We start from the raw sequence: 15,388 nt of genomic DNA, 5'->3' as shown, positions 1-15,388 counted from the left end.
TCCTTCCTTCCTTCCTTCCTTCCTTCAGCTGACATGCAAAACTAATCATATTTCAAAGTCTTAAACCACAGGGGCTGTTTTTCCCCAGTCTCCATGTCTGGGGCAAGGAAGGGGAGTATTTTATTTATTTATATTTATTTATTTATTTATTCAATTTTTATCCCGCCCTCCCCACCATAGGCAGGCTAAGGGCGGCTTAGTTAAAAACACATTAAAGCACAAACATAACAAGCATAGCTCACAATAAACTAGAATAAAATAAAAATAAAGTGCTGGTGACAATAACAACTCGGTGGCCATGACAGATGTTCCCAAAAACTTGAACTCCCCCCCCCCCATCAAGATGCCTTCCATGGGATTAAGTCTTCTCCAACATTGCCATTTGAGCGGCTTGCTTTTGCTGTGTGCCGAAGTATCTGCTCATGGAGATCTTTTCATTCACAGTCCAAAGGTACTGTGAATGTACACAAATCAAAGGTGTGCTGGCAGCCACTCTCTCTTTTTCCTTTGTATTACCTTATCCTTCGATATCCCCACCTTGTAGGAAACCCACCCACGCCCTATTTGTTTTTCTAAATAGAGCCCTAGTCAGCTGACCATTTCGGCAGGCAGCCAAATGCAGAATACGAGCGCACAAAGGACTCGAGTGAGTTACACCATCCCTGGGTTCAGGAACCGGAGGTTACAGTTAGCTGGGCTGCCATTGGCTTTCCAAATCAGGTCCAGCCAGAGCAATGCTGAATGCAAGAAGCGTCCTGGTGACTGGATCCAACCGGGGCATTGGCCTGGAGCTGATCCGGCAGCTGCTGGGGAACAGCAAGCGGCCAGAATGGATCTTTGCAACCTGCCGGGACCCAGAGGGACCACGTGCCCAGGTGAGCATCAAGGCAGAGTCAGCCCTACAGTGAAATGGGTGCCTGAACTAAAGGGTCCACTTGGTGCTACAAATGACATGTCTCAGTCAGGGGATGCCCAAGTGAACTGAGTGGCTGCTTGGAGCACCAATCCCTGAAGGTGGTAGATCAAGATGGGTTATAATTCCCTGTCTGCAAGTTACAATCGCTTTGTCTTTAAACCCATTGGATTTGGCGGGGCTTCTTTTGGGTAAACACCCTTAGGGTTATCCTGTTTTTTTCTCAGAAAAGAGTGCCCTGGGAAAACCGTTGGGGAGAATGTAATGTCCATGTATAAAGTTTTCATTTGAGTTACTGATCCTAAAGACAGAGCACACGGCCTCCTTCAGAGGCTAACCCAGAAGACCTCAGCACCAGCTCATGCTCTGTACCTCTGTGTCCTTGTATTGTTTTTTTCCTTCGTTTCATCATTTTGCTGCAGGGTGGGGCTGTTTGACTGCTGGTAGGATTCCTTTTGTCATTAACTATTATTGATTTTGATCCCAGTGGCAGCTTTAAGACCAACAAAGTCGTATTCAAGGTCTAAGCGTTTGTGTGCAAGCACACTTCTTCAGATATTTATTTTGTTTGCATGTATTTGATGCATTACTGTGGAGAGCAGTCTCAAGCAGTTTTTCTGGAGAGGCAGCATGAACGTCTCCAAAATAAACAGATAAAGTCTGCAATCCGGAAGACCCTATGGACTGCCTTGGGATTTGGGAGTTGATCAGTTTGGGATGACTGCCTAAGTCAGTGGGTCTGCTGGTAAGGTTTCGTTTGTGCAGGTTTTCCCTCCAGATTTGCTTCTAGAGGAAATGTTATTGCTCGATTGTGAACGGACTCCTTGAGCCAAGAAACTTCCTGCAGGGTAATCACAGCAGAGTGACTCAATTATGGAATTTGCTGTCGGAGGATGTAGTGATGGCCACAGGAATAAACAGCTTTAAAGGGCGATTAGATAGATTCATGGAGGATAGGTCTGTTGGTGGCCACTAGCCATGGTGACTGAGGGGAACCTCCACATTCAGAGGCACTCAGCCTCTGAATCCCAGAGCCAGGAGGCAATGTCAGGGGGAGGCCTCGGCCTCTGTGCCCTGTTGTTGGCCCTCCAGAGGAACTGGCTGGCCACTGTGTGAGACAGGATGCTGGACTAGATGGACCCCCATTGGTCTGATCCAGCAGGGCTCTTCTTATGTTCTTAATTTCTAGAGGCAGGATAGCGCTACAAACAACCTCTCTCGCCCCCACCCCAGGAAACCAGAAACCAGATAGGATTGAATCTTTTTCTGCCCTTCTTCCCTCTCTCATATCAAACAAACCAGGATACTGGGCTGTTTGATCATAAATCTCTGGCTTTGGTCTCTTTCAGGAGTTGAAGAAGTTGGCTGCTCAACATCATGAAGTGAAGATCATCCCCCTGGGTATGTGCCTGTGCCCTCTCCCCCTACTCTCTCTCTTTAAATGATGCAGCAAGAGCTGAGATTTTGGGTTGAGGAGGGGCGGGGCAGGGTGGGGTGGGGCCTTCCACATGTCTCTGCTGGCCACGTGTCTGCTGCTCAGCCACTCCCCCCTCGCACATTTATTTATTTATTTATTTATTTAATTGGATTTACATATCGCCCCCCCAATGGGCTCAACTTCAAGCAGAATTAAAATGGTGATTGTAGTTAGTATCACACTATACCTCACAAAATAGCCATCATTTCCCTTCCCCGTGGAAGTAAAATCAGTCCTGCAAAGATTCTGCTTCCCTCTGTAATTTTATTAATAATTCTTCTATGTTTTTGAAGCCTAATTTGTTATTTTCTTTTCACACGCAGTGTAAAATTCCAGAGCCGATCCTTAATTATCAGTTATTGTTTTCGGGTGATAGATTATTGCTTCAGATTTGCTTCCTTGCAGTCCCCTCTGCTTAATTAGTTACTTTCTTTTCAATTGTGGTTCCCATGGCAGTGCTAAACTGATCCTTAGTTATCATGCAGGGTCACCAACGTCCAGGTGGTGGCTGGAGATCTTCCACTATTACAACTGATCTCCAGGTGACCAGGGGTCATTTCCTGCAGGAGCGCACAGGAGCGGAGCTCCGGCAGTAAAGAGCCCAGGGGGCGGGCACATGCAACAAGCCCCACCCCCTGCCCCCAGCAGCCCTCAGTCAGAGCAAGAAGCAGCCAGGTAAGTTGCAGAGCTCCCCCCGGCCCAAAACAGTCGAGTGGCACCGCGAAGCCCAAGTTTTATTCAGGCAGACAGATCTGCACGTTCCCCCCCCCCCCCCATAGCTAGCAATCCAAAAGAGTCCAGTGGAGACTGAGCAGTGGGTGTTGCCTTCTGACACACTTCGGGTAATGTCGGGGTGTGGCATATGCAAATAAGTTATGCTAATGAGTTATGCTAATGAGCTCCTGCACCTCTTTTTCTGCGAAATGATCCCTGCAGGTGACAGATAGGCCAACACTGCAATTATGGTTTTTGGGTTTTTTGTTTTTTTTTAAAGCTAGCTCCAGACTGGATTGCTTCCATGCTAATCTGTAAAAGACAGCATTCATTTATTACAGTGTTTCCCTTGTTCTTCTCTGGTACATTTCCAGACCCTCTGCTCTGCCACTGAGTTATAGATCTCAGGTTCATACACCAGCTGGCTCTGAATGACTACAGGAGGTTGCAAAGAAAGGATGTCTTAAATTGTGCACATTTGGAGGTCACAGGTCAAGCTCTGCTCGGTTCATACACACGGTGTCCCCAAATGAGTGCATCCTGGTTAGAACTTCTACAGCAATCCCAGCTACTCCTGAGGGACCACTAAGGTATTGTGTGCCCTGTCCTGGATAGCCCAGGCTAGGCCGATCCCATCAGCTCTTGGAAACTAAGCAGGGCTGATGCTGGTTAGCTCTTGGATGGGAGACCCCCTAAGGAAGTCCAGGGTCCCTTGGAGTCAAAAGAACAGCAAGATAAGAAAGGAAGGAAGCCCAGGGTAGCTACGCAGAGGCAGGCAATGGCAAACCACCTCTGCTCGCCTCTTGCCTTGAAAGGCTTATTGCAGTGGTCCCCATCCTTCCTGACTCTGTGGGCACCTTTGGAATTCTGACACGGGGTGGTGGGCACAACTACAAAATAGCTGCCACAGGAGGCTGTGCCACACACAAAGAGGAAGCCCAAGTGCAGGGGAGAAGAGGGTTGAGAGAGAAGAAAACAAAACACTATGGTGGCAATGTAACAAATGTTATTTTAATCTGCATAGCCAGCCAGATCTTCAGTGGCAAATCAGAAGCACTGCTTGGCAAGAGCCCCACCCACTTTCTAAAAAGACTTTGTGGGCACCAAGAAGGGTATCAGCAGATGCCATGATGCCCACGGGCATCATGTTGGGCACCCCTGGCATACAGGGTCATCGCAAGTCAATTAGTATGCCTAGGTTCCCAGCTTTTTGTTATGCGTGGCACGAATTGTGACTACGCAAACGTCATGGACACCAATTGAGTTGAGTTTGTGATGAAATGTCTTGCAAAAAGGCAAGGCGCTCTTTCCTCTGCTCAGCTGTAGTCCATTTGTTGCTCAGCCCTGCAGTGACACCTTGTGGCACGGGTTCCACTTCCTCGTGAGGAAAATTAAACTTCTCAAGGGAGTTTTTTAAAAATGGAAAGGAGGAGTTGAGCACCTCTCACAAATCAATAGCATGGTAGAGGGGCAACACCATGTCATTGCTGAAGTGAGGATAAAGCCATTTTGTGAAATGGCTAAAATGCAGTTTAGAAACACTTGGAATGACCGTGCAAAAAGACAGTGGGTCTTCTCGGGTCTTCTTGCCACAAGGACACTTCTTTGATGACTTTATGAAGAAACTGATGGAAAATTTACAATTGTTGTAGTGATTAATTGTTATTAATGTTTTTATTGCTTTTACCTTGTTTTATATGGGCTTTGCCCCTTGTAAGCCGCCCTGAGCCCGCTTTGCGGGGAGGGCGGGGTAAAAATCCCAATAAATAAATAAAATAAATAATAAACAAGCAGAAGAATTGTTAGCCAAATTGCCTTGATTTATTATTAAATATGGGGAATTTGAGTCTTAAAATGGCAATAGGCGTATAAGGGAACAATAATCTATTTATACAGGAGTCCCGCTTATTGCAGTAATCCCAGAAATAGACGTAGAGACCAGATCTTAGTGAAATGGTTTCTTTACTGGGGAATATGCACACATACAAATAAACACAATCACACACTCAATCAATACAGGACTAGGAAAAACAGACTGAAAGGGTACAGAGACATTCACATTAATCAATACAGGACTAGGAAAAACAGACTGAAAGGGTACAGAGACATTCGCATTAACAGGAGTTCGTTGGTTGGGCAATACTGACCTGTCCTGACGTGATGAAGCAATCCTTACAGTGGAAAAAATAGGGGAGTCTATTAGGGAATGATATTGTGTTCTGAACCAGCGGAGCACGGGAGGAGACTCTGGGCAGCGCTAAACCAAGAGTCAGCAAGATAGGATGAGGTCAGGTAGAGACGTAGTGAGAGAGAACATGGCAGATCCTGCTCTTTTTATACATTACGAACATAAGAGAAGCCAATGTTGGACCAGGCCAATGGCCCATCCAGTCCAACACTCTGTGTCACATAGTGGCCAAAAATACCAGGTGCTATCAGGAGGTCCAGCAGTGGGGCCATTTGGACTATCTGGACTTGTGGGTGGGCTTCACTGGCCATTTCCATCCTCACATCCCCAGGAAGTTGCTTAAGCAAAAACTGGTTTCAGGAGGATGGGGGCTTAATGATTCCATTACTACTGACAATGGAGCCTTTAGAAGACAATAGCAGAAGCAGTAAGGATCGTTAGTGTTGATGGCCCAATGATTGCTCTGGGTGATGGGCTCCAGAGGTATGACATGTCAGCCAGCTAATCCCTTTATGCAAGCAGTTCTTTTGTTATGCTGGGCAGCATATGTGCAGTATCTGGCAAAGGTGGTGGGGGGGGGAGATGTGCCTGGTGCTGACAGAGGTTTCTGTTCATGGAGCCTTTGTAGAGATGTTCAGGCTTCCATTGCATGGCATGGCGTTCCTCTACAGCATGCTTTTACTGGCTTCTGTGTGCTGTCTGCAGCCAGAGTGCTTGGCTCATCTCTGCTGCGTTGCAGGTGAGAGGTGGCAGGTAACCCATGAATCCATCCTTGGTCTGGCACATCGTCTCAGGAGGAGGCTTCCCTCAGCTGGGCGCATATTCACAGTCCCAGTAGTTGGCATCAGCTTGTGGTCACCATGCAGTCCATTTCTCTGGCACAGTCCAGTTATTAGCCATGGCTCATAAGTCCATAGGAGCATTATAAGCTCCTTGCAGGGCAACAGAATCATTCTGCTGAATTAGTAAGAGGTGTGTCAGTAATAACTTTTTTTCATGCAAGTCATATCGCAACCGACTTATGGTGACCCCAGAAAGGGGCTTTCAGGTGAAGGGAGAAAGAGAGGTTGTTTGCCATTGCCTTCCTCTGCAGAGTCATCCTTGATGATCTCCCATACAAAGTGACCCTGTTCAGCGTCCAGGATCTGGTGAGACTGGGCTATACCATGCCACCTTCCCTCCAAACAATTGATAGGTAAAGGTAAAGGTTTCCCTTGCTTGAAAGCCAGTCGAATCTATCTCTAGGGGGTGGTGCTCATCTCCGTTTCCAAGCCGAAGAACCAGCATTGTCCAAAGACTTCTCTGTGGTCATGTGGCCAAGGCGCACGGAACGCTGTTACCTTCCCACCAAAGCGGTACCTATTTATCTACTTGCAATTTCTTGCTTTCGAACTGCTACGTTGGCAGGAGCTGGGGCCAGAGATGGGAGCTCACTCCGTCATGCGGCACTCGGGTCCCGAACTACCGAGCTACTGACCTTCCGGTCTGCCGCTCAGCGTCTGTAGGATAAAAGGAAGCTGGGGGGAACATACAAGCTGCTTCTGTGCTGGGAAGTACTGTCAAGTTGCAGCTGACGTATGGCATCCCTGCTGGGTTTTTAGGGCAAGAGATGAGCAGAGGTGGTTTGACATGGCCTGCCTCTGCATAACGACCCTGGGCTTCCTTGGTGGCCTCCCATCCAAGTACCAACCCAGGCTGATCCTACTTCCAATATCTGGGGTGAGACCAGGAAGAAGCCAGCTGTGGTGGGGAGGAAGAGCCTCCTCAGCCAGCCAACCAGCATGCGCTGGAAGGAGGCGGAACAGGAAGATACACTCACAGGTGCTGAGGAGACTGACCTGCCTCCCAAGGGTGACTCTTTTTCAGGGGAGGGAAGGAAGTGCCCATGGAGCACGTGTCATCTGGACGGCTGCTTTTAAAAGCGGGTGGGAAGAGGCCAATGAGACATGTGGGTGGCTTTTTACTAAATCCTGGGAGATTTAGGTGACATAGAACTCCTTTCCCTCTCACTTCCAAGGACAAGGGAGGATGCGGGGACACCCTGTGGGCAGAAAGGGGCAAGGGCGCACAACCGTATACTGCAGCAAAACAAAGCAGAAGTCCAGTAGTACACAGACTAACAGTATGTATTCCAGCATGAGTTTTCATGTGTCAGAGCTCACTTCCTCAGATGCAATGGAAGAAAGGAAATCCTTTCCCTCATTTTGACGTAAAAAATTACAGGGATAAAGAGAGGAAGATGAGCAAACAGGGGCCTGATATCGTAAATCAGGTGTGGCTCTCGAGGTGAAAGAACAGCGTTTTTCTGGAAGGGCAGGAATGTAGACCAAGTCCCCCAAATCCTAGCCCAACATTGTGACCACTATATTACATTGACTACAGCGCACAGGCCCACAGGGATAGAACCTGGCTGGGATGCTTCATCTTTAATGACCTTTCAAACCTTCTGTTTGCTGCTGCAGAGATTACAGACTCATCCAGCATCCAGGCTGCTGTAACCAAAGTCACAGATCTTCTGCAAGGAGCCGGGCTGAATCTCCTCATCAACAATGCTGGGATGGCAAAGAGTAGAACTATGGAATCGGAGACGGCAGAGGACATGGCCGAGGTGTACAGAAACAATGTGATAGGGCCCATGATGGTGACCCAGGTAAGGATGGCCCCATCTTCACAGAAACGTCTTGCGTTTTGCCACCAAGGTTCCTATTGGTGACCACTTGAGGTTTCAGGATCCTAGTCCTTATTGTCTCTGAGAGCCAAGCTCTGGTATAAGTCGCTTGCGCCTAGTGGCGGTTAGCGGACATAACAGCTGCCCTTAACACCAGCAGTCTTTGGTGGCTTGATTATGGGATCACAAACAGCTCTTTATTGTGCAGACAAAAGTGTTCTGTGTAACCACTGCCTGGGAAACAGAAATTCCAGTCATGTGCAGCTTTTCATTTTGGGATGGGGACATGATCTAGGGTTGCCAACTTCCAGGTGTAGCTGGAGATCTCCCAAAATTACAACTGATCTGCAGGAGACAGAGATCAGTTCCCCTGGAGAAAATGGGAGCTTGGGAAGGTGTACTCTCAATGGCATTATACCCCAGGGAGGTCTCTCCCTCCCCAAACCCTGCCCTCCCTCCCCAAACCCTGCCCTCCCCAGGCTCTCTCCCCTCCCAAAGAAGATCTCAAGGAATTTCCCAACCCAGAGCTGGCAATCCCAGGGACATTTGCTCCATCTGTTGAGCCAAGATTGCAAATGCCTCGCCCTGGAGACTTACGAAAGCTGTGATTTCAGAGGAGCTGGTGGATTGTGGCAATCAATCATCAATAATGTTATAAGTGTTGGAAGAGAAGGTGCTGTCCCTTGCCTCAGCCTCCAGGAGAAGTGACAAGAGAGTTAGAAGAGATAGATAGGCAAACACTGAGCTTTCTCCCTGTTTACTCTTTTGTACTATCCCTTTGATATGTAGACTAATAGTTCGGGGGGGGGCAGCTTCCCTCTATTCTGCCCTCTCACATCCTTCTTGCGCGCACACACAAAAACGGGAGCACGTTTCTCCATCTTTGCCACAATGGATGTCAGATGCTCCTCAGGATCCTCATCCATCCAAGGTAGTTAGATCAGACTATATCCCTATCGCTAAGCTTCGCTATCTAGAATGTAGTTCCTAAATAAAAGGACTATTATTAATCCTGAAACTGACAAGTAGCTCTGTGTAACCTTTGTAACTCTGCCAGCACACTGAGAACAAAGAGCTTCTGTTGCGTGTAGCCAAGGTGCGCTCGGCTAACTTGAGACGGGATATTGGATCCACTATACCAGTTACTCCCAACAATAATCATATGGCGATCTAGCTGTTACTGGATTTTTTTAAGCCCAGGGGGGGAAATGAGTGGGGTGGCAGGGTGATAGTGCAGGATGAATGGCTGCTGACAGAGAAAACTGCACACACACTTCCCATGTGGAGGCTCTCTTGCCCAGGGCTTTTTTTGTAGAAAAAGCCCAGCAGGAACTCATTAGCATAATAGGCCACACCCAACAGCAAAACTCATTAGCATATTAGGCCACACCCCTGACAGCACCGCTCATTAGCACATTAGGCCACACCCCCATGTTACCAGAGGTGTGGTCATCCAGCCACACCCACCTTTCCCTTCTTATTCTGTTTACCTTGTTTGTTGTCAAAACCCAGGGCTTTTTTTGTAGCAGGAACTCCTTTGCATGTTAGGCCACACACCCCTAATGTAGCCAATCCTAATGAGTTTCTGCTGTTGGGTGTGGCCTATTATGCTAATGAGTTCCTGCTGGGCATGGCCAACTCAGGTGCCAGCCGGAACTCCGTTCCTGTGCGTTCCTGCCCCAAAATAGCCCTGCTCTTGCCAGTGAGAATGCCTTTGTATTCATGGTTGCGATGACAGGGAGAATCCAAGGGAGGGAATCAGATTACTATTGTGTGTGGTAGAAATGTACTAAAGCAGGGGTATCCAAACTTTGTTTAGCTTGCGGGCACCTTTGAAATCCTGACGCAGTGTGATGGGCACACTCACAAAATGTCTGTCTCAGGAAGGAGGCAGAGCCAACCATAAAATGGCTGCTGCAGGCGGAAGACTCAAACACAAAATCGTATGGAGTGAGGTTGTGCATAACTCGAATAGCATGAGTCCAGTGGCACCTTTAAGACCAACAAAGTTTAATTCAAGGTATTAGCTTTCGTGTGCAAGCGCACGTCTTCAGATACTTCGGACGCACGCACACAAAAGCTTATACCCAGAATTAAACTTTGTTGGTCTTAAAGGTGCCCCTGGACTCAAACTTTGTTCTGCTGCTTCAGAGCAACACGGCAACCCCACCTGGATCTATCTTAAATAGTATGATGACTCTTCAACCTTTCAGGCAGAATCCCTGTTTAACAGGATGCCTTTTAATCTGCGCAACCCATCAGTTCTCCAGTGGCCAATCAGAAGTCCTGCTGGGCAAAAGCCCCGCTTGGTGGGCACTGGGAAAGTGGGTGGGCACTTTGGCACCCATGGGCGCCATGTTGGAGACCCCTGATCTAGGGTTGCCAGCCTCCAGGTGGGGCCTGGGGATCTCCCGCTTTTACAAGTGATCTCCAGCTGACAGAGATCAGTTCCCCTGGAGAAAATGGCTGCTTTGAAGGGTGGACTCCATGGCATTGTACCATGCCTAGGCCCCTCCCCTCCCTAAACTCTGCCCTCTCCTGGCTCCACCCCCAAAGTCTCCAGGTATTTCCCAACCCAGACCTGGCAACCCTACCCTGATCTAAACCTTGAAAACTGATTATAATAAACTCTATATTGGAAATGTTAGCTATTCAGCATCCCTTTATACTGGAACTGTTTCCACTTATTTGTACTGGAACGGTTCTAAGGAGAAATCAGGAAATAATATTCTGTATGATGGTGGCTGCAAGACTTCTTTTTGCCCAGCATTGGAAAGAACAGAACTGTCCTAAAGAAATAGCTTGGTTGAGGAAGGTGTGGGGATCTGGTTCAATTAGTCACATTCACAGCTTGCTGTAGATGGGAAGGCATGAGAAAAGTGGGCAGATGTTGTCCTTCCGTATTCCAACAGATGGAATCTGAAATGGGAAACAGGCAGTCTGTTTACGGTATCTTTGGTATATATTATACAGGTCTGTAAAAATGTACACATTTCTATGTGTTTTGCCATTTAGAAAACAGAGAAAAACTGAAACAGGGAGTGACTGTGAAACAAAACAGAAATTGTAGCAGCCCACTTTCCTGCAGATGGTGGCACTGCTCTCCTTGATTCTTCCCTCTCCTTCTCCAGGCATTATTCCTGCCCTTGCTGAGGAAGGCATCCCGGGAAAGCCGCCAGAAAGGGATGAGCTGCAGCAAAGCTGCCATCATCAACGTGTCCAGCGAAGGCGGCTCCATCACCAACATCCTCATATTTGACCTTATGCCGTGCGTTAGTTACCGCTGTAGCAAGGTAGGGACTTGCCAGCAGTGCCAAAGAGGCGGGGCCGACTCTTTTATCATGGTTAAAAATTAAGAATACAGAAGTTACCAAACACACGTTCCACCCCAGTCCTTTGCTCCTTGATGCTAACATCAACATCTGTTTAATTTCTCTGTTGTATTTTCTATTGTCAAGATTTAAAGTGTAATCTCCCTTGGAGAAGGGATGCTGGTCTTCCCCCTCCTCCCTTATGCAATTGCTAAGGCCTATATCCTTTTTTGATGGTACAATATATAAGGATGAGAAATGTTTAAAAGCAAGCTCATACTCGTTGCAAAGAAAAGCTGTGTTCAGAGCTGCTGCAAGTAAAATACATACAATCTACACCTAAGGAGAACATGAAAGAATGTTACTTAGATCCTTTTGAAATAGGCTTGCCAGCAACCAGGGGAGACCGAGGGGGCGCAAAGACTTATGTTTTCAGTATCATGCAGAAGGAGGAGGAGGAGAAAATTATTGGATTTATACCCCGCCCATCACTCGGAGTCTCAGAGCGGCTTACAAACTCCTTTCCCTTCCCCTCCCCACAACAGACACCCTGTGAGGTAGGTGGGGCTGAGAGAGCTCTGAGAGAACTGTCCTTGAGAGAACAGCCCTGACAGAACTATGGCTTGCCCAAGGTCATCCAGCAGCTGCAAGTGGAGGAGTTGGGAATCAAACCCAGTTCTCCCAGATTAGAGTCTGCACACTTAACTACACCAGACTGCTGATGACATGACATCACTTACGGAGCAACCTGGAACTGATATCATTACACTGGGAAACCAGAATTCTGTGGTTTAACTAGTTCTCCCTATTAAACAACCTTAATATTTCTAAAACCTCAAATCAAACGCCTCCTAGAACAGTGGTACTCAGTGGCTCAGGAGCCACATGTGGCTCTCTGACATGTCACTTCTGATTGTGATTCTTCTGATCACTGTTACCAGTGTGACAGCTGCAAATGTTTCAGGGAAGTGGGCAATGCCTTTACCTGATGGGGGTGATGGTTGGCAGGTAGTTTCCCACTTGAAACAGCCAGTGCTGGAGGAATGGGTAACCTGTGAACCTTTCTGGGCATTGCCAGCAATGGAAGTAAATGGGATTGATCAGGGGTCTTGTTGTAGAAAAAGAGCTGCCGGAGCTCATTAGCATAACTCATTAGCATAACTTATTTGCATATGCCACGCCCCCTGACATCACCGGAAGTGACAGAAGGCCACACCCCCTGACATCACCGGAAGTGTGTCAGAAGGCCCGGCTACTTACCCTCCTGCTTCATCCTCATTCCCAAACGGAATGAGGATCGAAGCAGAGGGCGGGGTAAAGAAGGGGGCGGGGCTTCACCACGTGACCGCCCCGCCCCCTAGAGGTTCTCTTCCGGAGCTCCGTACCTGAGAGCTCCCCCCCGACTAGAGCCCTGGGATTGATAGTCATGGTGAATGTGTCTCTCTAGGTGCCCTGGAGTGACTGCAGGCTTTTCCGCACTCTTGACTTACACCTGATTTTCTTGGCAGTCGATCAGCAAGCATTGGAATCGGTTTGGGCACAGTCTTTCTGCAGATCTGCTCTACCTCTGCATTTTCGTAGTTGTGGAGTCAGTTTATTTTGTTTAACACATGCCTTCAATAATGAGGAATATCAAGGGAGGGTGATGTCATCATCAGTGGTATCGTCAGTGATGTCACAGTAACCCCCTCTTTGAAAAAAACACAGCAATATAATATTGTTATATCACTGGAATGTTGTAATAATAAGCTTAGCAGATTCTCTGAATTCCCAGCTTTCATTTTTTTAAAAAAGGTAAGCCTCAGTCCCTTTTCCTCTTGGAACTATAAGGAAAAAAACATATATCTGAAAGGGAAGGTGCTAAACACTTACTTTTTAAAATGAAAGCTGGGAATTCAGATAGCCTGCTATGCCTATCATTGCAACAGGATATTAATATATCAATATAAGAGTTGTCTTTTTAAAAAACTAAACTACAACACTACAGAGATATATCGAGATTTAGTGCCATTTAAAAAGAAAAAAGGAAAATTACTTGCCTTCAGGGTGGAGGGGGGAGTAGTTTGACCATGACAGACTTACCAACAAAAACATACACGAGGAAAATGCTGACTCAAAATTGGCTTTCAGAAAAACATTGGGGCCTCAAAAGAACCGGACCCCCCCAAACCCCGGGGTGGGGAAGGAACCTAAAGTGAAAGCTTAAAGGCATAAAAATGTATGTAGAAATCTGGGGAGAAACCAAAGCACTCTGGGGGCAGAACCAATTTGGGCAAGCCATAGTTCTGACAAGAGCTGTCCTTGAAAGGGCGGTTCTTGAAAGAGCTCTCTCAGCCTCAAAATAACTGGGAAACCCCCTGGGACAGGACCTAAGTGAAACCTTAAAGGCACAACAATGTATGCAGAAAACTGGGGAAAAACCGAAACAATGTATGCAGAAAACTGGGGGCAGAACCGAGTGGAAAAACCCATGCAGAAAGCCCTACCACTGTTCTAGAGCAACAAAACCTGCCTTTGACCTGTTGCCTCCTCATGGAACTGAATGCTTCTTCTCCCCAGTTTCTGGCGGCATGTCTCTCTCTCTCTCTCTCTCTCTCGTAGGCGGCTCTGAACATGCTCACTCGGTGCCAGTCGCTGGGATATGCGGAAGACGAGATCCTGTGCATTGCATTGCATCCCGGATGGGTGCAGACGGACATGGGAGGTTCAATGGTAGGTGATTCCTGGGTGAATTTCATCAGCGCACATCCCAGATTGATTTTTTAATTTTTTTTTACACTTTATTAGTGTTTAACAAACATCAATACATACATAGCACGATAATAGCAAACAATGAGATACATGTTGTAAGCAATAACATGAAAGTAGAGGAGTAATTTTCTGTTTAATTAAGAAATAACAACTGTAAGCGTTAACAAGCAGAATATAACAACCAAGAACAGTATCATCATTCCCAAAGATGTATCATAGGCCCAGGTCAACAATCATTTGGGGAATATTCAAGTATGGGTAACCAAATCGTGGAGAAGGTAGAGTGCATAGAAGGCTAAGAAAGACGTCAAATTGTCTGTGATTTTTGCCATGATATACAGATTCCATATGTTTTGGTGCCATTGTGTAAGAGTAGGAGATTTTGGAGACTTCCGATTCAATGCAATAGTATTCTGAGCAGCATATAGTAGTAAAGAAACTCCTTCTCTGATGGAATAGGAGCTGTTATAGGCATCCTAGACTGATTTCAATATTTTAGGTTTACATCTAAATAAGGCTCCGATGGTTTATTAACTTTTGGTATTTCAAAGATACTTCAGACATCCTCACTAACTAAAAACCTAAGAATCGCGTCCTTGAACCAGGCCAAAAATGATCTCTAGTCCCACACTAGAGCCAGAATCCAACGTCGTGTCAGAGTTGCTTTCAATTTTTTCTGAACTCTGTGCTGGATTATGACTGGAATTTCAGCAGTTGCCAACTCTGGATTTGGACATTCTTGGAGATCTGGGGGCGGAGCCTGGGGAAGGCAGGGTTTGGGGAGGGGAGGGGCCTAAGCCGGGTGCAATGCAAAGGAGTCCTCCCTCCAAAGCAGCCGTTCTCTCCAGGGGAAGTAATCTATGGCATCTGGAGACGAGCTATAATTCTGGAAAATCTCCGGGCCCCACCTGGAGGTTGGCAACCCTAGTTCAGGATTGTCCTGTTACATTTCTTACCAGCATTCACTCACCTGCCCCCCCCCCCAGCAGAAGATGGGAGGCTCCTTTCCTAGTAATACTCTGTACTGGACTGTACCAGCTTACTTTTATCCCTGACCACTGGTCCCTCTTACTAATTTATCATTAATTAATGCACAGCACAAGTCTGCATGAACTCTCTCTTTTCAAATGGGCAGGCCACTATGCCTGTGGATGCAAGCGCAAGAGCCATCCTGAACACCCTCGGTCGTCTCACTGAGAAAGACAACGGCACTTTTGTGAACTGGGAGGGGGCAGGCGTGCCTTGGTGAGAGACGGATCCTGCAAGGAAAAGAGCCCTCTTCGTTTGCTTCCTACCTGGAGGAGGTGTGGCTGCAGGAGGCAAACCACTCAATCGGTTCCTTCGTCTTTTCCCATCCTGTTCTTGT

General features: G+C 47.2%; 1 protein-coding gene across 2 annotated transcripts; it reads left to right on the top strand.

The window, feature by feature from the left end:
* The first annotated feature begins 625 nt into the window (after window positions 1-625).
* On the top strand, window positions 626-15,373 carry LOC107121796 (C-factor-like). Of its 2 annotated transcripts, none has more exons than XM_015424790.1 (6): window positions 626-875; window positions 2,263-2,314; window positions 7,755-7,942; window positions 11,092-11,253; window positions 13,873-13,982; window positions 15,151-15,373. In XM_015424790.1, exons 1-6 carry the CDS (start codon window positions 735-737, stop codon window positions 15,269-15,271), a joined length of 774 nt encoding a protein of 257 aa, XP_015280276.1. In that variant the 5' UTR covers window positions 626-734; the 3' UTR covers window positions 15,272-15,373. The 2 variants fall into 2 exon arrangements, with proteins under 2 accessions (XP_015280276.1, XP_015280275.1); XM_015424789.1 differs by having other exon boundaries at window positions 13,873-13,983; window positions 15,158-15,373.
* The last annotated feature ends 15 nt before the right edge of the window (window positions 15,374-15,388 follow it).

This window comes from Gekko japonicus, unplaced genomic scaffold, assembly GCF_001447785.1.
Source record: "Gekko japonicus isolate JY-2015 unplaced genomic scaffold, Gekko_japonicus_V1.1 scaffold892, whole genome shotgun sequence".
NCBI classification, from domain to species: domain Eukaryota; kingdom Metazoa; phylum Chordata; class Lepidosauria; order Squamata; family Gekkonidae; genus Gekko; species Gekko japonicus.
This window is presented reverse-complemented; position numbering and strand designations above follow the sequence as displayed.

Bases quoted from the DNA above. Each gene is read 5' to 3' on its own strand.
- LOC107121796 (XM_015424790.1), top strand. From the start codon at position 735: ATGCTGAATGCAAGAAGCGTCCTGGTGACTGGATCCAACCGGGGCATT. The intron at 7,943-11,091 runs GTAAGGATGGCC...CTCCTTCTCCAG, and splicing joins GGCCCATGATGGTGACCCAG to GCATTATTCCTGCCCTTGCT. The intron at 13,983-15,150 runs GGTAGGTGATTC...TCTCTTTTCAAA, and splicing joins ACGGACATGGGAGGTTCAAT to TGGGCAGGCCACTATGCCTG.